This window comes from Meleagris gallopavo, chromosome 15 (assembly GCF_905368555.1).
Source record: "Meleagris gallopavo chromosome 15, MGAL_WU_HG_1.1, whole genome shotgun sequence".
NCBI lineage: Eukaryota > Metazoa > Chordata > Aves > Galliformes > Phasianidae > Meleagris > Meleagris gallopavo.
The window spans coordinates 9,759,697-9,785,065 of record NC_139418.1 but is presented as its reverse complement, the minus strand read 5'-3'; the positions used below and the strand labels follow the sequence as shown (position 1 = coordinate 9,785,065).

Sequence of the window (25,369 nt, the reverse complement as noted above, 5' to 3'; positions counted from 1 at the left end):
GGGGCTTACGGCGGAAGTACGTGCGAGCGAGGCGGAAGTGCGCGGCGAGGGTAGGGGCCGCATGGCGGCCGCCCAGCAGGCGCGGGCCGGAACGGGCGCGGCGGCGCGGCCCTGAGCCCGAGCCCATGGGGAAGTACTGCGCCAGCCTGGGCGTCCTCAAAGGGCCCTGGGACCAGGTCTTCGCCGCCTTCTGGCAGCGCTACCCCAACCCCTACAGGTGCGCCGCAGCCCCCGGAGGTCCTCCTTCATCCCCCGGAGAGGCCCCGAGGAATCCCTGTCCCGGGGCTCCGCAGGCCCAGCGCCCTCCGCTCCCCCCAGCGGGTCCCGAGTTGCCGCCTCCCGCGCCGGGCGGGGCCCAGATAGCCGGGAGCGGGCTCTGACCGTCGTTTCCCCTCTCTCCGTTTCAGCAAACATGTCCTGACCGAGGACATCGTGCACCGGGAGGTGACGGCGGACCACAAGCTGCTCTCCCGGCGGCTCCTGACCAAGACCAACCGCATGCCGCGCTGGGCCGAACGCTTCTTCCCGGCCAACGTCGCCCACTCCGTCTACATCCTGGAGGACTCAATCGTGGACCCTAAGAACCGAACCATGACCACGTTCACCTGGAACATTAATCACGCGCGCCTGATGGTAGGTGTAGGTGGGTGGGTGTGGGCGGCCCCCGGGCAGTGCTCACAGCTGTGCTGTGCTCTCTGCAGGCGGTGGAGGAGCGCTGCATCTACCGGGTGAACCCTGAGAACAGCAGCTGGACTGAAGTGAAGCGCGAGGCCTGGGTCTCCTCCAGCCTCTTTGGCGTCTCACGGGCAGTCCAGGTGAGTGCTGTTAGAGCCCCTGCTGCACTGTCTCTTTCAGGAGTTCAGTCACTGCTGTACCCATACCCTGTGCTGGTTTTCCCCCTTTCCCCATCACTTCCCAATCTTTGTGACCTTTTGGGGAGTCCAGAGCCACCAAGCATTTGGGATTGCTCAGCCTGGGACAGAGCCCAAGGAAGGATCACTGGTTGCACCTCCATAAGTTTTTCTGTTGCAGGAGTTTGGTCTGGCCAGGTTCAAAAGCAACGTGACCAAGAGCACTAAAGGATTTGAATACGTGCTAGCAAGGATGCAAGGTAAACAACCGAGGGTAGGCTAGAGCTGGATAGGACAAGTCTCTGGGAGATGCAGGTCATGCTGGCATCACTCCAGTCCATGTGTAGGCCCCAGCTTGAGCTAAACTGACTGTGACATCTTTGCCCCTTGCCTTTGCCCTCACAAGAACAACTGCTCTTCCGGAGTGGAGCTGCCAGGCAGCACAGCCAGGCCCAGGCTGTGCTGTGGGGAGGCTGAGCAGGGGTGGAGCATAGACAGAAGGGAGAGCAAAGCAGTAGTTGTCACGTGCCTGGAACTCACTGGGACGTGCTGTAATGCATGTGGGTTGGGAACACAGGGCTGTGCTTCTCCTGTGTGGAGGAGAAAGCAGAGCATGGCTCACCCAGCTTTTTTCAGCTGGGGCAGGGTCAACAACTCGTGTGTTTCAGGAGAAGCTCCATCTAAAACCCTGGTGGAGACAGCAAAGGAAGCAACTGAGAAAGCAAAGGAGACAGCTCTGGCTGCTACAGAAAAAGCCAAGGACCTAGCAAGCAAGGCAGCCACCAAGAAGAAGCAGTTCGTGTAAAGAGCTGGACACAGGCAAGAGCTGGGCTACACCAGAACAGATAGGAGCCTCCTTAGATTTTATATTTTTAACTGTAAAAGTCTGACAATCAGCTGCTGTTAGATCCTAAGATGTAATTATCATTAAAGAGTCAACTTCCACCTCTGACTTGGCTGAGGGCTGGGCTGTTGGAGCAGAGCTCTGGGGGACAGATGCAGGCAGTGAGTCCTGCCAGCCACAGGCAAGAAGCAGACACAGTTTAACCAACTGCCTTTACTGCAATAATAGTGTCGGTATATACAAGAGAGAGGAGTCAGGGTATGGTGGGAGCACAAAGCATTGCTAAGCACGCTCACTTCCCCTTCCTGGCTCCAGCAGGGCTAGCCTGTAGCTGCATCTGGGGGGGGAGGGGGGGGTACAGTCCTGTGCCCACTGTACACAATCTTGGCACATCCCCACTGGGGCCAGGCTGTTTGCCAGTGCTTCTTCCACTCCCCCCAGTGCTTTGCTGTGCAGTGGGGTTGGGAGCCACGCGCCCAGCGCTGCACCCAGCTCCACTCAGCCACCTGGGGGGTAGGGATGCACCAGGCACCCGATGCCCCCCACAGCCCCGGGTTGATGTGGCGGGTGTCCTGGAGGACAGCGCTGTCAGGACCAGGGGTTGCGGGGGCTGGAGTAGCTGTGGTCTTTCCCGGTGCAGAAGCCAACCAGCGGCTCCGCACCGAGCCCCGCACCCTCCACGTCGATCTCGGCTTCCTCTGCGCAGAGGGGCAAGGGTCAGCGCCCAGCGGCCGCCCGATGCCACCCCCTCCACCACCCTCATACAGACCTCCGTCAGAGCCCGACTGCTCCGAGAGCTGTGACGAGTCCAGGCTGTCGGCGCGGCTTCGCTCGGCCCCGCCGGGGCTCAGCAGCTGCTCCAGCCGCTGCCGCAGGCTCTGCTGCCGGCTCCGCAGGCGGTCCTTCACTCGGCGCGCCCTCACCTCCTGCTCCTGCAGCCGCTGCAGGACCCGGCGGGCGGTCAGGACTGAGGGAGAACGGAGGGATGCGGACCCCTCCCCTCCACCGGCGCAGGGCTGAGCTCACCTGGATGTGCAGCCGAGCGCGGTGCAGGAGGCTCAGCGTGGTGGGCCGGGCCGGCCCCGAGCCCAGCGGCACCTGCTGCTTCAGCTGCTCCAGGCAGCGCCGGAGCTGCGCCCGCCTGCGGCCGGGACGGCGGTCAGCGCAACAGGGCACGGCCGGCCCCGCGCCCCGCTCCGTTCCCCCGCCGGTACCTGTGCTTCTCCAACGCGTTGTGCACCGACCTGCGGGAGCGCGCGGGCCGTCAGCACCGGGACCGGCCCCGGGTGGCGGTGACGTCTCCCCCCGCCCGCCGCTCACCTGCCGCCGTCCCCGGCCTGGCGGAGCCGCGCGGGGCACGGCGAGGCGTACCCGTGTTCGGCCTCCGCCAGGCACGGGGGGATCCGGTCGCGCCGCTCCCTCCGCTCCAGGAACTCGGCCGCCTGCAGCAGCACCTGGATGCTGGAGGCCGCGCGCTCCATGGCTGCGGCCGGGCCCCGCCGGGTGCGGGCGCCGCGGGAGGTGGCGGCGGAGCCGGGCCGGGCGACGGGAGCGCCCATTGGCCGCGCGCGGCCCCGCGGGGCTGACGTCGGCGCGCCGGGGAAACAACTTCGGGCGGGAAAGCTCGTACTTCAAATTTGAATCGGAGCGGGGCGGGGCCACGCCCACCCGCGGTAGACCACGCCCACCCGGCGGTAGGCCACGCCCCTTCGCGTTCGGCCTCTCCCCGCGCACCGGCTGCGCGTCTCCGCAAGTGTCGTGAGCGTGTGCGCGCCCGGCCCGCGCGCGTCGCAGGCGTGCGTACGTGGCGCGCGTGTGCTCTGAACGGGCGCGTATTGCACGTGCTTGCGTGCACGTGGACGCGCGGGGCGGCAGGCACAGCCGTGCACCTTCGCGTGCGCCCCTGGCTGCACCTGCAGGCCACGCGCACCTCTTCTGCCGCGCTGCGTGAGCTCCCACCCACCCCGGCGCGGCACTCGGCGCGGCACTCGGCCCGGCCCAGGCGGCGGTTCCATCTCTTTATTAAGATTCCTCCGGTATTGGAGCCCCCCGAGGGCCCGGCCCGCGTCGGCCCCCGGGCGGTGCGGTCACGTGAGGGCTGTTTGCGCCCTTCTCATGACGGTCCCCGGGGGGAGAGACTCTGCCCTGGGCCCGACTGCAGCCAAAGTTCACCTGCAAAAAACACAACGAAGCAAAACCGCAACAAGGCACGTTTCCAGCCCTGGGGATGGAGCAGCGCCAGGCTGTGAGGGCGCGGAGTGAGCGGTCCTGCGCCCACCTGGCCCTACGGGTACGGGATCCGCCCAGCAGCCCCACGGCCACGTCCCACAGCCAGGGCCCCTCAGCGGGTGCGGGTACGCCAGGACGGGAGGTGCGTGGCGTGGCAGTGCGTGCAGACACGCACAGGTCTCGGCTGGCCGTAGTGTGGCAGCGCAGCGGCGTGCGGCGAGCAGCGGGCGCAGAAGATCTGCAGAGAGAGAGCGGCGCCGAGTAGAACCACGGCCCCGCAGCCCCACACCCGGCCCAGCGACCCCCCCGTACCTTCCCACAACTACGGCAGTGGTGGCGGCGGCGCAGGAGAGTGAAGGGAGCACGGCAGGCAGAGCAGTGGCTGCAGCTGCTGTCCGGCACCCACTCGGGCCGTCTGTGCGCTCCTGCTGGGGAAATGCGAAGGGGAAAGCAACGGGAGGGTTACCAGGGGTCCCTGCCCCGATCAGAGCACAGCCACCCAGCTTGCACCGCCCTCCAGCCCCAATGCCCCTTACCTGCCCTCTGGAGCCCGGTGGCATCTCTGGGGCTGGGGCACAGGGGGCAGTCAGGCACGTGGGGCACATCACCTGCACGCAGGTCGCCGTCCTCATCCTCTGTGGGGACAAAGTTATTTATCTGTCTGAACTGGGGCAGGGCTCAGTCCCACGGGTGTCCCCATGGGTGGGACATGTGGCATGCCCTGGCTGCCAGCATCCCCAGCTGGGCACTGTGGCTATGCTGTCCCCACGCTGTTGTCACAGCCCCATTTCCCTGGGGACAGGAGGAGCCATGCTCGGTGCCAGCCCTGTTACGCACTACTGCCGCCTGTCTCTTCTGAGGTTTCTGCTGGTGAGGCCACAATCTTGAAGACGGTTTTCAGGATGCTGCGCAGATCACTGGCAAAGTTGGTCTGGAGCTGATCAGCCACCCCTGTATGGGGATGTGAGCTCAGGGCACTCTGGGAGCATGGGGTCGGGAGGGGGACGCAGCACTCACTCACCAGAAATGCAGACGAAGAGGGTGTGCAGCATGTCCTTAGTGCTGCTGTAGTGGGAGCGCAGCTCCGAGCAGCGGGAACCCAGTGTGGCCTCCAGCCACGGCCCCGGGGGGTTCTGGGGGCTGTGTGTGGGGAGGTGATCGTCACCCACTGGGTGGAACAAAAAAACCCTATCCCACCAGGCAGGGATTGGCACCTCATCCGTGCTCCCTTCCAAGCAGACCCCCACTTGCCTCTCTGTGCAAGGGTTGTCCACTGCACCCAACCTCCCCGTAAAACTGTGGTGTACAGGGGTGGTGTGGGGACTCTCCAGGAGATCCCATGGAGTAGGGGGTGCCACGCTGGGCACTGCTTCCCCCCACGCTCGTGGGGTGACTGAGTTGCAGGGATCCTCTGCTTCAGCTGCACAGAGGCTCCTCTCCAGCAGGCACAGCTCCTCTGCTGACAGCACTCGCAGCAGATCCCTGCAGGAAGGGGACAGCGTGACCCCACGTCACCCCCACACTGCTGCTCCCTACCCTGCTGCCCACATACCTGATCTTCGTCAGCAGGTTGTAGAAGGGGCTGAACACCCGTGACATCTGCTCAGGGCTGCGCTCCAGGCTGAGGGGACCCTCAGGGTAGATGAGGAGACCGCTGCAAGGGGACAGCACAGAACATAGGGTGGAGGGATCAGCACAGAGCACCTCTGGGCACTCCTGGTGGGGCAGGGGGCTGCACACACCTGATGATGGCCAGGCGAGGGATGGTGAACATCAGCAGTGGTTCGTAGCCATCAATCATCTCCTGGGTCAGGTAGCCCAAACGCAGGGCTCTGGGGAGCACACAGCCGTACAATGGGGCTGGGGTAATGCCAGGAGGATGCCCCATGCCCTCCCCAGCACACTGTGTCCCCACCTCTCCACTGTCTCACAGAAGAGCACAATGATCTCCTGCTGCCTGTAGATCTCATCAGGGGATTTCACTGTCACCAGCGAGGACACATAGCTGTAAAGTTGGGGGTCAGTGAGGTGCCACTGGACACCACTGAGCCCCCACAGCCTCAACACCCGGTCCCCACCTGAGCTCGAACTCGGCAAACAGGCGGTCAAACTGGATGAGCGCAGCCCGCACGGGCTCAGGGTAGGTGCTGGGATGGCTCAGGCTCTGCTCCCGCAGCAGTGCCCGCACCAGCTCCAGGCTGCACAGCAGGTTCCTGGCACGCGGCCTCAGCTGTGCCCCGTCAGTCTCCTCCACCTCAAGGAAGGTCCCTGCCAGAAGACACTGCCGGGACCAGGGATGTGTCAGGAACCAGGGGGACCAAGGGAAGCCAAGGGACGGAGCCTGGAGCTCACCCCTAACTTGTTATCCCCTCCTCAGGGGCTGACCTCGGCAGCAAACAACATGTGGTTCCCCAGGTTGTCCACCAAGAGCTCCTCAGGGAACTTGACAAGGTAATCACGGCTGTGCCTCTGCGTGGGGATGCACTCCTCCATGATGTGCTCAATGACGGCCAGCAGCTGAGCCTGGTGGGAACAGAGACGTCACCGCGGCCACCCCAAGAGCCATGAGCCATGCGCTGAGGTCACTGTGCCGTACCTGGCTGAGGTGGAGCTGGTTGAGGAGCACCAAGTACTGCTGCGGGTCCAGCTCAGCATCCAGCCCATTGATCTCGGCCACCACCCGCGTCACCCGCTCATCGGCAAAGAAGAACTGCGAGAGCAGCCGAGGGTCAGAGCGCTGCAGGCAGAGAGGACAAGCGATGGAGCTGACACACGGCGGGGCCCCAGATGGAACCACCCCGCTGTCCCCACCCATGCCTCAGATTCTCCAGAGCAGAGCAGGACGAACAAGCTCGCCCTCATCCCGGCAGTGTGGGCACAGATCCGTGCACGGCCGTAAACACGGCAGCAGGTGAAAGGTCCGCAGGAAGCGGGTAGGGAGTGCGGGGGCACCGGTAACTCACTCCTGCCCCGCCGCTCCCCAGAACTCTCCCGTGGTGGCCGAGGCTGCGGGGTCGGGGTTGCCGAAGATCGGTCCCAGCGATCTGGGGCGGCCCCGAAGCTGCCCGATCCTGTCGGGCTCCCGCGGCACCGCCACACCGTGAGTCACCGGTCGGGCCCGCGGCACCGCTTCCTCCTCCCCCCTTGCTCCAGGAGGGCCCGGCTCTGCTTCGCTCCCTGCGAGCGCCCGAGCCCCGCCACCCATCCCCGGTACCCCCGGGACCGCTCCGCACCGAGGGGGCTCCGCCCTCCCCCCCCATTCTTGGCGCCAGGTGCCCACCGGCAGCAGCGCGTGGGCAGCGCAGCTCCGGGTCTGGCGGCCGCCCCGTCGGGGCTGCTCGTGCCGTACCGGGAACGGGGAACAGCCGCCGCCACTCTCACCTTGGGCCGATGCAGCCACCTCCGGAGGGCGGCGGGCAGCATGGCGTGACCAGGAGTTCTGCCGCCGCCCGGCTCCCCGCGCCCGCCGCTCGCCAACGGGGCGGGCCGGCACCGGGCACCGCCCGGGGGCGGGTCGGGGCGGTGTCTGCCCACCTTCGGGACCGCGGTCGCCGGAACCCGGCAGGCCGTCCCCTGCCCTCGGCGGAACCTGGGGAAGGCCCGGTGCAGGGAAGCGGTCGCCACCCGACGGACCGGTTTCTTGCCGCTTTCTCACCGTCGGGCAGGGCGCGGTGCCCGGGGTGCCCCGTGTGGGTGCTCCGTTCCCGCTTCCCTTCCCCCTCGATCCCCGGGGCTCCGTCGGTGCCAGCCCCATTGCTATCCATGGGGTGCAACGAGTCTCTCTGTGGGACGGTTCCCGGCTGCGACACAGCAGGTGGCTGCTGCCACAGTTGCAGACGCCGATAAATCAGACGTCTGAAGGCCTGACAGGGGCGATTCACGGGCAGAAAAGCCCGCTCCGTTCTGTCAGCTCCACCTCAGGGCGGAGGACGTCCCTGAGTCACGGCCGCTCCCCGGGGCCGGCGGGGCTCGGCTCGGCGGCGGCTGTGTCGGTGCTGAGAGCCGGGAGTTTGTGGCCGCGGTGTGCCACAGCGCTGGGGGCAGCCCGGAGCTGCGGGACGTGGGCTGGGGAAGCCCCACTCCGAGCTCAGGGCTCACCTGCACGGGGTTCTGCGACCTCCCCCGTGCTGAGAGCAGGGCTGCGTGGTCGGAACGCTGCCAAGGGGTGGGGGTAGCGCCGTCATCCCGGGAGCGGGGAGCGGAGGGGCTGCGAACCCACTCGTGTCAGGCACTACGGCTGAGATCGATCAGCGGATCGACAGCCTGCAGGTGCAAAGCCGCGTGCCCGGCGTTGAGGATCGCGCCGCCGACGCCGGAGCTCCCCACGCGTGGGCGCCGCGCCGGGACCCAAGGGAGCCTCCGCGCGCGGCCGCCGCGCCACCTCCGGCCGCCAGGGGGCGCCATAAGGCGCGGCGCTGCCCGCTCGGAAGATGGCGGCGGCGGCTTCGCCTCGCCGGGCCGCCCCCCAGGCAGGGGCCGGACGGGCCGCGCCGCCATATTGGCTGTTGTCCTGTCTGCGGCGGGCCGCGCTCGCCATGACTCGCAGGCGGAACAAGGTGGCGGCGGCCGGAGGCGCCGCGAACCGCCGAGAACGTCCCGGAGGAGCCGCCGGTCCTCCTCCCGCCCCCCCGCCGCCGCCTCCCCCGCCGCCGGAGCCGCCCGCCCCGCCCGAGGCGGTGGTAGCGGCGGGCGGCAGCGCGGAGCCGGGCAGAGCCGCCCCTCAGGTACCGAGACGGCCGCGCGGCGCTGCGGGGCTCCGAGGGGCGGCCAGAGGGTGCGGGGCCCGGGCAGGCGGGCCTCGCGTCGGGCCGTCCGGCGCCGTGCCGACCCCGGGCTGGCTCTCGGGGCGCGACGGGCGGGCAGGGCCCCGTCCGCGTGGGGCGCGGAGATGGGAGCGGGCCGCGGGGCTCCGCGCTGCCGTGCCGGGTGGCTCCCTGCCGGGTGGCTCCGTGCCGGGGCTCCCATCGGCGTGTGCGGGCGGGGGGCGCGGCCCTCATCCGCGGCGACGAGGGAATTGCCACGGCGGGGTCTGGGAACCCGTCTACCGCCGCCGCTCGCCTTGAGCCGCGGGAGATAAGGGCGGCTCCGCCAGCCCCGTGCCCGGCGCGCCCGGCGCTGCATCCCCGCTGCTCCGCTCGGGAGGAGCCCCGCGTGCCCTCTGCCGGGCAGAGCCCCGCGCCGGGGGATGCCATCTCTCCCCTGGGCGCTACGGAGCGCTGCGAGGATCTGCTTCCAGACCATGGCAGGAGGTCCGGCCCTGCCGCAGGTGAGAGGAGCAGCGGCTGAGCGGGCTGCGGGCTGCTGCCTGGCACCCATCCGTCCCCGCGGTGCCTGGCTGCGGAGCACGCTGCTGGGAGCATGGGGCACAATCCCCCCCTCCCTCGGGGCACAGCCCCCCGCTCCGCCTGCGTGGTCTGGGTGTGCTGGGAAACGCCATCCCGTCGCACGGAGCAGCAGCTGCACCCGCTCTTGCTGAAACATGGGATGGCCCGAGAGCCACCCAGGCCGTGGCTGCCCCGCTGAGCAGGGGAGTTGTGTGTCCCCCGCGCTCTCCTTGGCCTCTGACCTTTGCTTCACCTTGGGCCTAGGAGACACCATCTGTTTCACGGCAGCAGTTAAATGTGTGCTCATTGTTGTGGAGCCCACCGCAGTGGCAGACAATAGGGGCTCTCATGTCATGCTGGGCTCGTCCTGGCTGCAGGGCCTCCGGTGAGCTGAGGGTTGGGCCCTGGTGCATGCTGTGGCATTGGGCTGTGAGCCCTGGCCCTGCCGCTCTGTGTGGGGAGAGCACCACCCTGATGCCGCCAGCTGCACAGAACAAAGAGGCAGGCGGGAGGGCCTGGGATGTGTGAGCGCTGCCGTGGGGTTCTGCAGTGAATGAGCAGGGAGTGTTGTGGCTGAGGGACCCCATGTCAACCCTACCTGGTGACATCTGTGGGCTGCGCTTTGCTCTAGGAGTCCTTTTGGTGCTGTTGTACCGCAGGTACAGTGGGAGTTGCTGGTGGCCTCACAGGCTGTTGTGCTGGCTGGTGGTTTAGCACAGCACGATTCTCCCAGGGGTCTGAAATACCCACAGCTGGCACATCCTGGGCTGACAGCAGTTGGGCAGCCCAAGGCCGCTCTGTGTTACTGGGAGAAGGTGCAGATCCACATACAGCCTGCAAAAAATATTCTGGTTTGTAGTCAGCATCCTGAAATCTTTCATGCACCTGCACTGACCTGATGTCCTGCAGCAGGTCCTTCGGGTGACTTGTGGCCTGTGTGTCCCACTGCAGGTGCTGCCCACCGCCAATCAGTCCGTGCAGACGTGCTGCCTGCTCTGCCACCGTGAGCGCAAGGACTGGGGAGGCCCGTCCCACAATGGGCTGGTTTCTCCGGGTGAGAGGCTGCCACCAGACTTTGTGCCAACGCTCGTGCAGAACCTCTTGGGAGAAATGCCGCTGTGGATCTGCCAGAGTTGCCGGAAGAGCGTGGAGGAGGAAGAGCGGCGGGCAGTGCAGGAGCAGGCCCTGGCGGTACGCGGCTGGGGAGCAGTGGTTGGAAGGGCTGGGGCTCCCAGGAGCGTGGCCTTGCAGTGCTGATTGTCCTGTGGGGTGAACTGGGTCTGCGGGCCCCTTGCTCGCTCCAACCTTAGCTCCTCGGGTGTTGCTCAGAAGGGGTAGGGGATGATGCAGAGGCTTGTCTGGCAGCCTGTGCGGTGTTGGAGCTGCCTACCTGGCAGAGCTGGCAGTGCTGCTGCTTTGCCAGCCCTGCCGCACTATGCTTTGTGCTCCTCCTGCACTGGCCCTGTGGCAAGCTGCCCGCTGCCTGGCTCTGTGCTGCCACGCTGGGTCTTGCCAGAGCTGCAGTTGCCAAGGTGAAAGGGGCAGTGCATGGCAGGGCGGATCTTGCCCCTATGCAGAGCTCGAGGGCAAAGCAGTGACTTCCTGTGTGGCTTTGTTTAACCCTGGCCCACGCTGAACACAACTGGAGCAGCACGTGGCCTTTGACATCCACCTGGCTGTTGGCTTGGGCTCTGAAACCCGGCTGGCCATCTGCTGGGTAGAGGCAGTGAGAGGAGCAGGGGCTTGGGGTCAGTGGAGAGGGTCTTGGCCAAAACATCCCGGGGCAAAGGTCTCCTGCCTCGCTCCCACCCTGCTCCTACTTCACTCTATGTTTTCCCTGCCAGGTCTCGTTATCCCACACATCCTGCAAGTCGCAGTCTTGTGGGGGTGGTTCCCACTCCTCTTCCTCTTCCACCTCCTCCTCTTCCTCCTCGTGCCACGGGAACTCAGGGGACTGGGACCCCAGCTCTTTCTTGTCTGCTCACAAGCTCTCGGGCCTCTGGAACTCGCAGCATACCAACGGGGCCACACAGGGCAGTCCCCTCGGGGCCCCCCCTGCTGCACTAGGTGAGTTGAAGCCAGTCGTGGGGTTGAGCAGAGTTTTCTCACTGGTCTCTGGTTTAGGCTGTATCCTTACAAGCAACTTGACTGGTGGGCAGGGGCAAGCAACAGAGGGCAGCAAAGGCAGAGGGTAACTGGGACGTTGAAGCATTTTCTTGCTTTGCCACGCTGCAGGCAGGGTGGAGTGGAGTGGCTGCAGGCAGAAGTGCTGTGCTGAAGGCTGCAGTGCTTTTCCCACCAGAAATGGCCATGAGACACTCAGCAGTAGCCAGGCCCTAGCTTTGCTTTCCTTGCAGGTGAAAAGCACTCCAGCCTGGCTCTCTCTCCAGAGTGCATCAGCCAGGCTCCTGCCATGGTGGCGGGGCTCAAGGCCTGTCCCTATGGCCATACAACCTCCCCCGCCACTGGCAGTGCTGCCCCAGGCTCGCCTCTGCCTACCTCACTTGACTTCTGCAAGACGCTGCCGAAGCAGTTCAAAAGCATGTGCCGGAGGGCCACCCCACCAGGTGCGTGTACCAGGGGTAGGTCTGGCCTCATCCTCCCAGCCCACTGCCTTCTCTGCCCCTGTGCCTTTTCCCATGTTTTGCCACCTGTGGGGCAGATGAAGCTGCTGAGGCCCATTGCAAGCAGGGATGACTTTTTGCTTTTAACCTGAGTGCCTGGGTGGGGAGGACAGGGTTTGTCACTGTAGAAAAAATCCATGCAGATGTGCTTTCTGTTCAGCTCCCTCTGGAGCAACCCAATCCCCGTGCATTGCCCTCTGGTTGAAGTTTGGTGCTATGGTGCCTTTTGGTACTAGTGGAAACCTGGGGCAAAAGTCTCCTGCCTTTCTCTAAGCTGGCCTAAGCTTGAGCTCAGGGACCCACGTGCATTTGGGCTGTAGGATATCTCTGAATGTGGCCTGTCACTTGACTGTCTCTGCTTCTGCCTGTCTGCAGGTGAAGCCTTCCACTCCTCAGAGCATCATCAGCACTCGGACCTCACTGCTCCTCCCAACAGTCCCACTGGGCTCCCCTCCCAGCCACCAGCGCTGGTTCCCTCCAAGCAGATGCCTGCCCACCCAGGACCCTTCGGCTCCCCTCCACACGTTCCGCTGGGCACCACCCCACAGGCTGCACTCTTCCCTGCACCCAGCGTACAGGCGGCAGCCCCGAAACCAGCATCTGAGTCCCCTTCCACTGGCACAGTCTCGCACAGCCCAGGGTCGTGTAAGAGCCCTCACCTGCCCCCTGCCAATGTGCCGCTGCTGAAGATGCCACCTCCGCTTTCGGGCTGCACTCATCCCTGCAATGGGCACTGCAGTACTTCACTCATCCCTCCACCTGCCTCCCACCAACTACCCGGGACAAACAGGTGAGTGGATGAGCCCCGCATGTTTCCAACCTCTCCTCCCTGGGTGATACCACCCCTGCCAAGGATGCAATTTCCCCAGTGGAGGGATTGACCACTCTGGAATGGTGGTGCAGAAAGCCTGTGTTTGTGGGCCAGTTCTGCTGCTGTAGACCCCTGGTCTTTAAGGGTTAAGCTCTTTTTCTCCCTACATGTCTTCTCTGTGCGGTTGTCCTTTAGTACTGTGGTGCAGAAGAGACTGCTTGCTTGCTTACTGCTCCTCCAGCTAAAAGACCCAAAGAAACCGCCTGGTCAACCTGCTGTTGGCCAACAGGACCTATGTCAGTGAGACCCATCGGGCAGCTGAGGCACTGGGCAAAGGTTTTCAAGAAGATGAAGCCTGTGGACTGGTGGTTCTGCTCGCCTGCTCCCCTGGCCCTCTTTGGGCTACCTGTGCCTTGGAAGAGAGTATGCTGAGTCGAGGGTGTTGGTTCCTCTCTGCTGATTAGCTCTCCCTGCGGAGGGCCAGACAAGTCTCGAGCTGGAGCTAGAGGAGTGGTGCTGTGGGCCATGCCTGGCTGCCCTGTCCCTGAACTGGGTGGTCTGTGCCTGTGGGAGTCGGGCCTGCCTGCACGTGGGGATGTCTGGCAGCTGCATGCAGTTCCAGTGTTTCTCACCTGTGCTACCTGCCACCCCCAGTGAGTACCGCTCCCTGCCCTGGGATCAGCTCGTGGCCTTGCAGGGGACATTGCTTTCTGGAACTCTGGTGGGCCAGCCTTCTGCCTGCTAGAAGCGCTGGGGGGTGAAGAGTTAGGAATACCTTCTGTCACAGGCTCCTTCTGCATTTTCCTTGCAGAAGGAGGGTGCAGGGGGCTGGGGTTTGTCTTCCCTGCAAATCCTTTTGCTCTGGCACAGGGTGCCTGGGAAGGGTGTTCTTATACACCCAGTGGGATGATTTTGAGCTGCTTTGCTTGCACTCACTTCTCACCATTCTCCTCAGGGACCCGTCTTGCAAAGGACACAAGTTCCCGAATGGTACCAGCTGCCATCCGCCGCAGCCGTGTGAGGCAGATGAAGGTCTTGGGGAGGATGAGGACAGCAGCTCAGAGCGCAGTTCCTGCACCTCTTCTTCCACCAACCAGAAAGATGGGAAGTTCTGTGACTGCTGCTACTGTGAGTTCTTCGGCCACAATGCGGTGAGTGAGACCACTCTTCAGTCACCTCTGGTCTTTGTGTTCTGCTCTGTGGTGTAAAGTTGGTGTGTGGAAAGCATGGAAGTGGGAAGGTCTGGCCACAGCTTTTCTCTGCCGGTATGTGTACCCTGTCAGATCGGGAAGATGCTTCAGGCCTCTAATCATCTTTGTAGCTATGTTGGAAAGGAGTTCAGTAAAGGTCGTGCTGGGGACAGGAGTGGTTGGGAAGAGCGATGGGTGACTAGTGTGGAAGCTGGGGCTGCCTGCATGTCACACTGGTTCTGATACCTGCCAAGCTTGACAGCTCTCACCTCCCACAGCCACCAGCCGCTCCCACAAGCCGCAACTATGCTGAGATTCGGGAGAAACTGCGCTCACGCCTCACCAAAAGGAAAGAGGAGTTGCCACAAAAACTAGGGCACAACAGCAGCTCAGGAGAGCCCGCTGTGGACCACCGCAATGTGGATGAACTGCTGGACTACATCAACAGCACAGAGCCCAAGCCCTTGAACAGTGCCAAGGCTGCCAAGCGGGCACGGCACAAGCAGAAGAAGAAGGTGAGGCTGGGCAAAGGGAAGTGCTGCTCCATGTCCTGCCTGGCTAAGCAAGGTGGGAGAAGTGGGCAAGAGGGAGGTCTGTCCTACTCCTTTTAGAAGATCAGGGCAAGACTGCTCTGATGGGGCTTTGCATTCTCTCACTTCGATCCATTTGGTTTCTTGAGCTTTGTGCCCTTCTCCTGAGTTAGCATCAGTGTCTAATTCTTTGGGAACTTCCCTGCATCTCTGCCCAAAGCATCTTGGGGGGAGGCTAAGCTGCTCTGTTGTGTGTTCTAGCTCTGACAAGCAGTGTGCCTCTGTAGTGGAAAACTGTGCTGTGAAAGCTTGTGCTGTTCACTGGTGCCTCGTGCCCAGAGTGGTGTCATCTGTGCAGTACGGTTGCTTTTGTGGTGCCTGCAGGGGGTGTGTGAACAGTTCAGGCAGTTTGGAGATAGTGGAAGGCTTGGGAAAACCATGCTGAACACTGGCCATTGGTTTGCTGCCTGACTAGGCTGGTGTGTGGCTTGCACACGTCTGCCTGGCCCATCTGATCTTCACTTGTGTTGCAGGAGGAGAAAGCCCAGCTGGAGGCAGAGGCCCAAAAGCGTGCAGAGCGTGCCCCTGCAAACAACCAGAGCAGGGAGCCAGCTGAGGAGAAGCTGCTGGAGTGGCCAGAGCTGGAGCTGGAGCGTGTGAACAGCTTCCTCAGCAGCCGGCTGCAGGAGATCAAGAACACCATCAAGGACTCCATCCGGGCCAGTTTCAGTGTCTATGACCTCAACCTAGATGTCAATGACTTCCCCAAGAAGGCAGCTGTCTTGGAGCAGAAGAACCTGATCTCCCACCTCAATGGCTCCTCTGACCTGCAGGACATAGACCTGGCCCTTGCCCCGCTCAGCCTGGGCCCCACCAAGAGCCACACACTGCTGCGGGGTGAGCTGAGCCCTCGATGGGGTGATGGGCCAGGGGAGCTGCCGCTGGCCCCAACGGCCACCGAGAACGGTGTGGTGAAGCGCCTCAGCGCCGTGCCCAGCCTGTCCCGCATGATCTGGGTTCAGTCCAAGGCTGCGGACTCTGCTGTGGACTGTGGTGGGCAGAGCCCAGAGCCCAAGGAGGGACCGCAGCCCAAGGGGTCAGAGCCACCAGAGCAGGTGCTGGCAGGGGGTCGGCAGCGAAAGAATAAGCGGCAGAGCGGGCAGGTGAAGAAAGGGGACAGTGCTGTGGTGCTCAGTGGCCAGGCCAGGCTGGAGAACTCTGGTGTGAAGGGGCAGGTGCTGGGAACCAAGCACCCTTCGAAGCCCAGCACTGCAGAGCCACAGCGGGCGGGTGGCTGCACTGAGGTGGAGAGTGGCAAGGGGCAACCCTGGGGCTGTGGCACTGCCAGACCGGAGAAAGAGAGAAGCGGCGATTGGAAAGGTCGGAGGGGAGAGGGCAAAGCTGAGCTGCCAGATCTGGTGCAGCTGCCCACCCCAGCCACTGGGGACCGGCAGCTGCCTCCCCTTGCTGCCCTGGGGGGATCCCCCCAGCCCAAGGGCAAGAGCAGGAAGAACCGCAACAAGGTGGAGAAATCGAATACCTCTATCGGTGAGTGCCTGCAGCTCTGCCCTGCCGAACTCTTGCTGCTGTGGCCCCTTCCCCGGCCCTTGCCCTGCCTGCTGCCAGGTTCCTTCCTGTCCTGCCCTGATGTGTGTGGGGGTCCCATCCCTGGCACTGTCCTGCTGGGAGCAGCTGGGTTTTAGGGGTGTTGCCGTGTTGTGGTAACCTTGTGCTCTGCTTGCCAGATGACGTGTTCCTGCCCAAGGACTTAGATAGTGTAGAGATGGATGAAACTGACCGGGAAGTGGAGTATTTCAAGAGGTGAGACAGCATCTCCTGGCAGGGTGTATGTGAGGTCACCCTGCCTGGGGCTGGGGGCTGAGGTTCTGGGGGCTCTGTCGCTCACTGGGGCTCCGTTCTCTCCCGGCCAGGTTCTGTCTGGACTCTGCCAAGCAGACGCGGCAGAAGGTGGCCGTGAACTGGACCAACTTCACCCTGAAGAAAACCACTTCCAGCGCAGCGCAGTGAGGTGCGGGGCCGCCCCCCCCCCCCACCCTCGGCCGCTCCGCTCTCCTCACTGTGCCCCGTCACTCCCTCCCGGGGGCCCCGGCTCTCCTCTATGGGGTTCCCGGTTACGGGGATCCCGGTGCTCACCTGCCCCGCGGGGCCCCCGGGGCTCCCCCCGCCTCCTCTTCCCCACCGCGGGGTCACCCCGCCCCAACCGTCCCCTCGCCCTCTCCGCCCGGCTCCCTGCGCCGCGGGGGAAGGCCTGTGCTGGACCCAATAAAGAACTTTTTAATTTTTTATTTTATTTAACCCCAGCCTCTGCTGCTTTGTTTCGCGCCCCGCGGGCGGGGCGGGGCGTACTGTGCTGTACGCGTTCCGCGGATTTGATCTCTGAGGGGATCCGTAGGGTCGCTTCTCCCGCGCGGGAGGAGGCAATGCCGTGTTGCTAGGCGACAGTACGCCCGTTATACGTCACTTCCGGCGTGCCCGTTTTACATCCGGGGCAGCGAGGCTACCGAGTGGTGGCGACGCCATGGAACCGGGCGCGGAGCGGAAGGTGAAGTCCAGGCCGCTAACGGCGAACCCCGGCTCCGCGCCCGCTCCGCTCACCCCACGTCTCCCCACAGAGGCAGCGCGAAGAGATGGCCGACGGATCCGACATGTCGGGAGAGGACGACGAGGACTACGTGCCCTACGTGCCGGTGAAGCAGCGCAAGCAGCAGATGGTAACGGCGTAACGGGGCTCTGGGGGTTGGGCTCAGTACCGGTGCGGCGCCTCTCAACCCGCGGTTCTTCTCCAGCTGCAGAAGCTGCTGCAGATGCGGCGGAAGGTGGTGTCGGAGGAGGAGCAGCGGGACAGCGGCAGCGAGCAGCGCGGGGATGAGGATGACATCCCCCTGGGGCCGCAGTCCAACATCAGCCTCTTGGACCAGCACCAGCACCTCAAGGAGAAGGCAGAGGGTAGGGCCGGTGTGGGGAGGGGCTCTGCTGGGAGCTGTGGGCACTCTCACTTTTTTCCTACCTCTCCTCAGCCCGGAAGGAGTCAGCCAAAGAGAAGCAGCTGAAGGAGGAGGAGAAGATCCTGGAGAGCGTGGCAGAGGGCCGAGGTGAGCGCTGGCACCCCTGTGTCCTATAGAGCTGTTGGACAGCAGTACAGCCTGGGACTGGAGAAGAAAATCACAGTGAGGATCCTCAGTTAGCAGTCAGCTGCCTGACTTTGCTGGGACTGTGCAGTTGCAGGCCCCAGGCTCCAACAGGTTGTCCAGAAGTGCTGCCCCAGCTCACCTTGCTCTGCTGTCTGTGGGCATGGAGACTGAGAGCTCTCACTGATTTTATTGGCTTTGTTTTTGCAGCACTGATGTCAGTGAAGGAGATGGCGAAGGGCATTACATATGATGATCCAATTAAAACCAGGTATGTTTTGCAACGTGGGGGTTGTTTTTCTCAAAATATCACTTCCTTACAGCTGGCAACAGCTAGAGGCCATACAGACTGGTAGGAAGAGAACTGCTCTGTGGTCTCTGGGTTATACTTGCTTGGCTTATTGACTACGTACTACTCTTTGTAAATTGAAAGACTGATGAGTCACTTTGGATGTTATTTTCCATGCAGTAAGATTTATGTATGCATTTATGTAAAATTTAAAGGCTTGAGCTGAGTCTTCAGACCTTGAGGGTCCTTGAGACAAAGAGAATGAGAGAGGGAGAGCCCAGGATGTTCAAGGAGGTATCATGGAAATAATGAAAATGGGTCTAAATGATGTTGGCATGTTTTACCCATTATCCATAGGCTGCTGTTATCTGTTGTATTGAGGCTCCTTACTTGGACTCTGGGGAGATCTTTGTTGTGTACGACTGGCTTGGGTGTTCTGAGATGCTCTTGAAGCTCCTTGAGGTCACCTGTTTTCCTTTGTGGAATTTCAGAGCCCATCAGGGAGTTCTTGTCATCCTTTGTTGGGTCAGCTGGCTCTCTCTAGGACAGTCTGCACTCTGAACTTCTTCTGTTGCTTTCTCAGCTGGAGAGCACCTCGTTACATCCTGGCCATGTCAGAGGCTCGGCATGATCGCGTGCGCAAGAAGTACCACATCCTTGTCGAGGGAGAAGGCATCCCTCCTCCCATCAAGAGCTTCAAGGAGATGAAGTTTCCAGCAGGTGGGATTGGGGGCAGCATTTTCTGGGGAGACTCGTGTCCAGCAGTGAGCAAAGCTGTTTGATCTTTAATACTCTGTTAGCAGGGTCCCAGCTTAAATTCACAACAGGGATTGTATCAGCTGGCTGCTGACCGGAGGGTCATTCCTCACTGATCAGAGGGCTGTGGCTGAAAAATGAGTTAGGGGGAAAGCAGGTTTGAATATGCATGTCCCATGTTTTCTAACAGCTATCCTGAGGGGCTTGAAGAAAAAAGGAATCCAGCAGCCAACGCCTATACAGATTCAAGGCATCCCCACAATGTAAGTGCTTTGTTCGTGTCCCAGGTTAGGCGGTGTTTTGCTGCTTCCAGCCCACCTAGCAGCACCAACTGCATGCTCTCTTCTAGCTCTGTTCACCCTGCTCAGATCTGGAGCTTTGTCCTCTCCTGTAACACTCTTGCTCACCATTGGCCTGTTTCTCTGATAGCCTCTCAGGAAGGGATATGATTGGCATTGCCTTCACTGGCTCTGGGAAGACTCTGGTGTTCACTCTTCCAGTTATCATGTTCTGCCTGGAGCAAGAGAAGAGATTGCCATTCTCTAAGCGAGAGGGACCCTATGGACTCATCATCTGTCCCTCTGTGAGTTCTTGGGGCGCATGGAGCATGGGAGAAAGCTCACTGATGTTCAGTGACAGTTTCAGGTGCTCCCTGTGTGGGGAATTAAGGTGTTTTTTTTCCTTTGCAGCGAGAGCTGGCCCGGCAGACCCATGGCATCATTGAGTACTACTGTCGCCTGCTGCAGGAGGACAGCCTGCCCCCGCTGCGCTGTGCCCTCTGCATTGGGGGAATGTCTGTTAAGGAGCAGATGGAGACGATCAAACAGTAAGACCTTGTGGGGAGCGTCCTGTGGGGCTGAAGCTGGGCTCTTTTTATTTCTAGCAGGGGACTGAGGGGTGGCATACTAGCTGGATAGCTTTGGGGAGGTGTAGGGGTGAAGGTTGATGTGCCAGCTGGCACGTAAGCTCTGTAAGCCCTTCTGTATATGTTTCTGCATGGGAAGAAATCTAAGTGCCTGACTGTGCCTTCTCTCATCACACAGTGGTGTGCATATGATGGTGGCAACCCCTGGCCGCCTCATGGACCTGCTGCAGAAAAAGATGGTGAGTCTGGACATCTGCCGCTACTTGGCCTTGGATGAGGCTGACAGGATGATTGATATGGGCTTTGAGGGAGACATCCGCACCATCTTCTCCTACTTTAAGGTATTGGGCTGAGAAGATGTGAGCACTGTTTAGCTCAGTCCCTGCACCCACCTTTGGATGAGCACTAAATCCTTGCCTGTGCTTTGCTCCCTGTGCAGGGCCAGCGACAGACCCTTCTCTTCAGTGCAACAATGCCTAAAAAGATCCAGAACTTTGCTAAGAGTGCCCTGGTGAAGCCTATCACCATTAATGTTGGGCGAGCAGGTGCTGCCAGCCTGGATGTTGTGCAGGTGAGGTACTTGGGAGCTCCCCCCCACGCCATGTATGGGTGGCCTACATAGTTTGTGAGAGCAGACAGTACCTCCCCCACGAGAACAGATGTGGTTGGTCCTCCTTCCCAGCGGGTCGTGGGATACCATGCAGTGCTGGTTTCTCTGCTGTCTGCTTGAACTTTCTCTGTGCTTCTTCCTAGGAAGTGGAGTATGTGAAAGAGGAGGCCAAGATGGTGTATCTCCTTGAGTGCCTGCAAAAGACCCCACCACCTGTGAGTAAATATGCTTTAGCTGCTCCTGCAGTACATCTGGGGGCAGCACTGCAGCTCTGCAGCACAGCTGTAGAGGATGCAGCTGCCAGGCTCTGCTCTGTACTGGGGTTGGTGAAGGAAGGAACTGTGTTCTGTGTATATACAAGTCTTGGGCACAAAACTGTTGTGGCCTCTGTTCAGCAAGAGGAAGTGGGTTTCTCTGGGGATTGTGCTCTTTGTCAGCACACAAAAAAGCCACTCTTACATGATATGTGTGTTGTGGCAGGTGCTGATCTTTGCAGAGAAGAAGGCAGATGTTGATGCGATCCACGAGTATCTTCTACTCAAGGGTGTGGAAGCTGTGGCCATCCATGGAGGCAAAGGTCTGTGAGGGTGCTGTGGAGGTGTGGTCCTGTCTGATCCCACTCCTTCCAGCACGGTGTATGAGCATGGGAGGTCCCAGCAAATAGCTGTTTGTCACTGTGTGAGGATGGACTGGGGCAGTGTCAGGACCTCTGGTAGGGAGTGCAGCTTTACTTACTCTCACAGCAGATGTAAGCATCGTGCAGCTAGCTCCCTACAGGACCTGTGAGTCCCTCTGCTGCTTAATCTCAGGAAAGGATGTGTAGGTTTTCACACAGGAGAGGCTTAGGCTTTGTAATGCTCAGCTTTAAGGCTGTAGTGGTTGCTGCAAGAGGTAGGACTGGGAGCTCTGACCCTACTCATCTTCTGTGTTGGATGTTTACAGATCAGGAGGAGCGGACAAAAGCCATTGAGGCCTTCCGAGATGGAAAGAAGGATGTTCTGGTTGCCACTGATGTCGCTTCTAAGGGCCTGGACTTCCCTGCCATCCAGCATGTCATCAACTACGACATGCCAGAGGAGATTGAGAACTACGGTGGGAAATGGGGCCAGCAGAGGCACTGAGGGAGAGTAGCTGGGTGGCCGCAGGCCAGGAGGGCTGTGCACCCATCTTTGTGGTCACTGGGACAGAGGTGTCATGTTGCATTTGTCCAGGCCTGATCCTGTCTGTTTCTTTGCAGTTCACCGTATTGGCCGTACGGGTCGCTCAGGCAACACTGGTATTGCCACCACCTTCATCAACAAAGCCTGTGGTGAGAAACTGTGGGATGGAGGGAGCCTGTGGGGTGGGCTGCAGCTGTGCGATGCAGCTGGACAAAGAGCTGCTGCTGCTTGGATGTGGGTGGTGTTCCCATGCAAGCAGGGAAAAGTGATTATGGTTCGCAGAGAGGAGGTGGTGATATGGGGCGTTGTCACCACTTGGATGCTGGCCTCAGGGCCCTGCACATCATTCTTTGCCATTCTTGTGTTGGGCTTCTGCTAGGATTATATCTGATTTGCATCTCTGTCCTCAGATGAGTCGGTGCTCATGGACTTGAAGGCTCTGCTCCTGGAGGCGAAGCAGAAGGTGCCCCCTGTGCTCCAGGTGCTGCACTGTGGGGATGAGACCATGCTGGACATTGGAGGTGAGGAACCCTGTGCTGGGATGGGGAACTTCTGTGGGAGTCTTAGAGTAACATGGGCTGCAGACAGGGTCCCAGCTCCCATCGCTTCAGGCTCATGGGGTGGCTCCTGTCTCCCTACCTGCTGGGTGCCTGCTTTGTCACCTGGCTTGGCACACAGCTCAGCCTGATCTCCTTCTTCCCATTGCAGGTGAGCGGGGCTGTGCCTTCTGTGGTGGCCTGGGCCATCGCATCACTGACTGTCCTAAGCTGGAGGCGATGCAGACCAAGCAAGTCAGCAACATTGGCCGCAAGGACTACCTAGCCCACAGCTCTATGGACTTCTAGCCTGGGGACTGTGCTGTTCAGTACTCCCCTGCACAGACCAGGAGAGGAGGTTGGATGCATCTTTTTGACCTGGGGTTCACATTCCAAAGCACAGACCAACCTCGTACCAGAAGATTCTTCTGCACTTCTGTGACCTGTTTTTTGGGACTTCAGCAGCTCAGCCTTCCTGAGCTCCTGCCCTAGATGGAAATGCGTGGAGCTGTGCTGCAGCAGCTCGATACATCAGTGTCACACTGCTGTGCAGTGCTGGGCAGACAGGGAGTGGTGGGGGAAACTCTAGGTGGGGTGACTGGTTTGTGGCTGGTGGGCTGCTGCCCATGCCTAGGGACTTCTATCCAGCCCCTCTAAAGCCTCACAATCTCCTTCCTCTCACCTTGATCTGTGCATCGTCAGCTGTTCCTGTTAACACCAGTGGTGCTCTGGTGCAGCCAGGGCTAAGCCAAGCGCGCCGTGCTTATGTCAGGTTGTCCCCTGAGAGCTGCCTGTACTCTCGCAGTATGCGTTCTGCCCCGCTGCAAGGGGTGGGCGGATGGACACCTCCTGTGGCCCAGCCTTTGCCTCTCATCCCACACACCAAAAAGGGGAAGTGTCAGAGAGAAGGAAGTCTGCCCCATGCAGTTGCTTTGGCTGAAGCAGTCACATTTCTGTGCTGCCAGCAGCCCAAGCCCCAGAGCCCTGTGTTGGCTGCTGGGGCAGCGCTGGGCCCATGGAGAGACCAGTGAAGGATGGCATCCTCTATGTACAGCACTGCAAATTTGGAAAGGTAAAGGGCAGAGGGTGGATTTGTGGCTGGATATAGGGTTTGTACTGCTGGCATGCTGCTTGGTCCGGGCCTGAGCCCCCCACCATCTGGGAAGGGAGTGAGCAGAGCTGGACCCCTTTAGGCTCCAGCTTTAGTGGTGGTGCTCTCCCACAGCTGAGGGGACCCATCTGTGTGCGCAGTAGTTTGTGGTCACTCCTATGGGCAGTGACCTTGCCTGGTCATTGTGTGATGTGCAATGAAACAATAAAGGTGTGTTACTGAGGCACAGCTCTGTGTGTGCACAAGCAGGGGCAGCAGGTGGGTTGCTGGGTTGAACCTGGCCCTGGGGCAGTGCTGTGGGAGAAGCAATGACTGTGTGCTTGGATCTGTGGGTACATCATGGGTGACATCATGGCAGCCCCTGGAGCTGCGTGTTCACAGATTGCCTCCTGCTAGCTTTCTCACGGCACAGAGTGCTCTGTGCTCACTGTGTGCAGGGCTACCCATGGTGTGCTAACAGAACTGCTCCCACCTCGGTACTCCGCAAGAGCCAAGTCCTAGAGCTGAAGCATGCAGCCCCCATGTGCGTGGGGCTGGTGCTCTGCCATGTGGGAGGCTGATGGGTATTTTGGGCGCTCTACCACATCTGTTTTCCAGGGCGGAGGCTCTGCTGTGCACTTGAGGTAAGTGGGGGCTTGCAGCCCCTCCATCTCGTGATGGGCTGGGGAGGGTCGGGTGCTGCAGAGCCTCCCCTGGGAGGAAGTAGGTTGCAAGCTGCAGGGCCTGGCTGTGTGCAGCAGATGCGAGCTGCCAGCAGGAGCACAGCAGCTCAAAATGGCTTTCATTTGCATGGCGGTCCAGCATCAGAACAGCTTTCTCTGCCCTGTTGCAGTGCGCAGCCTTATAGGCAGAGACTCCTGTGCGCCCTTTCCCAAGCCACGTGGACGTGGCAGACAGCTCCCTGCTGTCACTGTTTTCCCCATATCCATACCCTTCCTCCATTCCAGCGGACCTGGAGGAAGATGCGAGCACAGCTCTTTGCTGCCAGCCCCTTTGGTGTGGCCCGTATGGAGAAGTTTGATGCACGGGATGACGGCACAGTGCCTGACACCTCCCTGAGGCGCTGCACCCGCCGTGTCATCCGCCTGTCTGACTGTGTCTCCGTTGGCCCCATGGGCACTGAGAACTGCCCCAAAGCCACTGCCGCCTTCTACCTCACCACTACGGAGAAGAACTACGTGCTGGCAGCTGACCAGCGGGATGAGTGGATCGAGCAGCTCTGCCAGCTGGCCTTTCAGGTACGCCCAGCATTCTCCAGCTGCTCCAGGCAAGGAGGATGAGGGTGCTGGGGGGGCCATATTCACCTCCCTCTGTTCCAGGTCAAAAAAGAAGCAGCACAGAGTAGCAGCACTGGGCTGCAGCCCATCCCTATGGAGGAGAACTGCCTCTACTCCTCGTGGCAGGATTGTACGTGCTGCAGTGGGGCCGGAGGTGGGGGGAGGCTTTCCACTGGGTGTGCAGCAGCACTGACCTCACTCTGCTCCCACAGTGACGGAGTTCCCAGTGCTGGTGCTGAGGACGGAGGCAGCCACCCGCTGCAAGCTGCACGGGCACTACGTGCTGGCAGCCCTGCCCCAGAGCCTGACACTGAAGGATGCGCAGTCCCAGCAGCCCCTGCTCACCTGGCCCTACCCGTTCCTCCGCAAATTCGGCCAAGATCAGGTAGGTGCACCCTCCCCGGGCCTCCACCTGCCTGTGGCAGGTGTCAGCCCCTCACCCTGCCCTCTTGTCCCAGCAGAACATCTTTTCCTTCGAGGCTGGCCGCCGCAGCGACTCAGGCGAGGGCACCTTCACCTTCAGCACCCCGCGAGCTCCGGAGCTGTGCCGGGCTGTGGCCACCGCTATCGCCTGTCAGCAGCAGGGCCGGGAGAGCCCCCAGCCCCAACTGTCAGCCCAAGGCCTCAGTACCCAACCCTGGGGGGCAGATGCTGAAGACCCCCAGCACAGCCCAACGCTGGGGCGGGCACAGTCGGGCTCATACTCGGCCTCGCATCCATCACCCAACCTTCTCCGCTTCCCCGCTGTGGAGCCGGAGGCTGCTGGTCCTATATTGTATGCCTCCATTGCACGGGGCCAGCAGCCCCACTTCACGCCGTGCCCTGGCAAGCCGCTCCCCGAGCATCTCTATGAGAACATCTTCACGGCCCAGCCTCGGCCTCTGGCGGAGGAAGAGGAAGAGGAGGAGGAAGGGCGCTGGGAGCTGGGCTGTCGCCAGGCCCCCGAAGGCCACAGCAGCGAGGCCACCGTCTCCTACCCCGCCCGCAGCGCCCCCCAGCCCCACAGACAGCGCTGGGGGCCGGGAGGAAGCGGAGGAGACGCGGAGGAACGCTCCCGGCCGAAGCCTCAGCGCACCCTCCGGGCCAAACTGGTGCGGCTGCTGAGCCGGGACGGCCCCGGCGCGCGGGACTGGTCGTGAGCGGGAATAAAGGCCGTGCACCGTCCGACCCCGGCACCGCACTCGGCCGCCAGAGGGCGCCGTAACACCCTCCG

The 25,369-nt window shown here is 61.7% G+C and overlaps 6 protein-coding genes across 18 annotated transcripts; 4 read left to right on the top strand and 2 right to left on the bottom strand.

Moving 5' to 3' along the window:
• The first annotated feature begins 4 nt into the window (after positions 1 to 4).
• PRELID1 (PRELI domain containing 1) lies at positions 5 to 1,803 on the top strand. Of its 2 annotated transcripts, none has more exons than XM_085236685.1 (5): positions 5 to 217; positions 408 to 633; positions 702 to 815; positions 1,033 to 1,111; positions 1,488 to 1,803. In XM_085236685.1, the coding sequence occupies exons 1-5, from the start codon at positions 126 to 128 to the stop codon at positions 1,616 to 1,618; spliced, it is 642 nt and encodes a 213-aa protein (XP_085092811.1). In that variant the 5' UTR covers positions 5 to 125; the 3' UTR covers positions 1,619 to 1,803. The 2 variants fall into 2 exon arrangements, with proteins under 2 accessions (XP_085092811.1, XP_010717294.1); XM_010718992.2 differs by having other exon boundaries at positions 6 to 217; positions 1,520 to 1,803.
• Positions 1,804 to 1,893: 90 nt separating this feature from the next.
• Positions 1,894 to 3,325, bottom strand: MXD3 (MAX dimerization protein 3). 2 transcript variants are annotated; one of them, XM_085236683.1, is made up of 5 exons: positions 3,016 to 3,324; positions 2,910 to 2,939; positions 2,722 to 2,836; positions 2,465 to 2,636; positions 1,894 to 2,393 (listed from the first exon to the last, which is right to left on the bottom strand). In XM_085236683.1, the coding sequence occupies exons 1-5, from the start codon at positions 3,252 to 3,254 to the stop codon at positions 2,284 to 2,286; spliced, it is 666 nt and encodes a 221-aa protein (XP_085092809.1). In that variant the 5' UTR covers positions 3,255 to 3,324; the 3' UTR covers positions 1,894 to 2,283. The 2 variants fall into 2 exon arrangements, with proteins under 2 accessions (XP_085092809.1, XP_085092810.1); XM_085236684.1 differs by lacking the exon at positions 2,910 to 2,939 and having other exon boundaries at positions 3,016 to 3,325.
• A 374-nt stretch (positions 3,326 to 3,699) lies between these two features.
• Positions 3,700 to 7,811, bottom strand: LOC100551379 (lateral signaling target protein 2 homolog). 6 transcript variants are annotated; one of them, XM_085236674.1, is made up of 13 exons: positions 7,274 to 7,811; positions 6,521 to 6,661; positions 6,310 to 6,447; positions 6,003 to 6,205; positions 5,840 to 5,929; positions 5,667 to 5,756; positions 5,477 to 5,578; positions 5,176 to 5,406; positions 4,946 to 5,064; positions 4,762 to 4,875; positions 4,461 to 4,559; positions 4,237 to 4,352; positions 3,700 to 4,162 (listed from the first exon to the last, which is right to left on the bottom strand). In XM_085236674.1, exons 1-13 carry the CDS (start codon positions 7,676 to 7,678, stop codon positions 4,037 to 4,039), a joined length of 1,974 nt encoding a protein of 657 aa, XP_085092800.1. In that variant the 5' UTR covers positions 7,679 to 7,811; the 3' UTR covers positions 3,700 to 4,036. The 6 variants fall into 6 exon arrangements, with proteins under 6 accessions (XP_085092800.1, XP_085092801.1, XP_085092804.1 ...); XM_085236675.1 differs by having other exon boundaries at positions 4,237 to 4,349; XM_085236678.1 differs by having other exon boundaries at positions 7,306 to 7,465.
• Positions 7,812 to 8,325: 514 nt separating this feature from the next.
• FAM193B (family with sequence similarity 193 member B) lies at positions 8,326 to 17,135 on the top strand. Of its 4 annotated transcripts, XM_085236628.1 has the most exons (11): positions 8,326 to 8,648; positions 10,200 to 10,439; positions 11,093 to 11,315; positions 11,606 to 11,815; positions 12,248 to 12,662; positions 13,639 to 13,834; positions 14,152 to 14,388; positions 14,937 to 15,951; positions 16,149 to 16,224; positions 16,335 to 16,432; positions 17,037 to 17,135. In XM_085236628.1, the coding sequence occupies exons 1-10, from the start codon at positions 8,355 to 8,357 to the stop codon at positions 16,429 to 16,431; spliced, it is 3,003 nt and encodes a 1,000-aa protein (XP_085092754.1). In that variant the 5' UTR covers positions 8,326 to 8,354; the 3' UTR covers position 16,432; positions 17,037 to 17,135. The 4 variants fall into 4 exon arrangements, with proteins under 4 accessions (XP_085092754.1, XP_085092753.1, XP_085092755.1 ...); XM_085236627.1 differs by lacking the exon at positions 17,037 to 17,135 and having other exon boundaries at positions 8,327 to 8,648; positions 16,335 to 16,719; XM_085236631.1 differs by lacking the exons at positions 8,326 to 8,648; positions 17,037 to 17,135 and adding an exon at positions 8,700 to 9,190 and having other exon boundaries at positions 16,335 to 16,719.
• Positions 16,813 to 22,183, top strand: DDX41 (DEAD-box helicase 41). Its single transcript, XM_003210335.5, has 17 exons — positions 16,813 to 16,966; positions 17,037 to 17,135; positions 17,211 to 17,370; positions 17,442 to 17,516; positions 17,763 to 17,823; positions 18,425 to 18,561; positions 18,788 to 18,860; positions 19,027 to 19,180; positions 19,287 to 19,423; positions 19,641 to 19,803; positions 19,902 to 20,033; positions 20,216 to 20,287; positions 20,553 to 20,649; positions 21,015 to 21,164; positions 21,310 to 21,381; positions 21,643 to 21,753; positions 21,941 to 22,183. The coding sequence occupies exons 1-17, from the start codon at positions 16,943 to 16,945 to the stop codon at positions 22,075 to 22,077; spliced, it is 1,854 nt and encodes a 617-aa protein (XP_003210383.2). The 5' UTR covers positions 16,813 to 16,942; the 3' UTR covers positions 22,078 to 22,183.
• A 153-nt stretch (positions 22,184 to 22,336) lies between these two features.
• DOK3 (docking protein 3) lies at positions 22,337 to 25,323 on the top strand. 3 transcript variants are annotated; one of them, XM_003210334.5, is made up of 5 exons: positions 22,337 to 22,840; positions 23,827 to 24,117; positions 24,199 to 24,286; positions 24,369 to 24,541; positions 24,618 to 25,323. In XM_003210334.5, exons 1-5 carry the CDS (start codon positions 22,784 to 22,786, stop codon positions 25,293 to 25,295), a joined length of 1,287 nt encoding a protein of 428 aa, XP_003210382.2. In that variant the 5' UTR covers positions 22,337 to 22,783; the 3' UTR covers positions 25,296 to 25,323. The 3 variants fall into 3 exon arrangements, with proteins under 3 accessions (XP_003210382.2, XP_085092808.1, XP_085092806.1); XM_085236682.1 differs by lacking the exon at positions 22,337 to 22,840 and adding an exon at positions 22,875 to 23,502; XM_085236680.1 differs by lacking the exon at positions 22,337 to 22,840 and having other exon boundaries at positions 22,875 to 24,117.
• Positions 25,324 to 25,369: the final 46 nt, after the last annotated feature.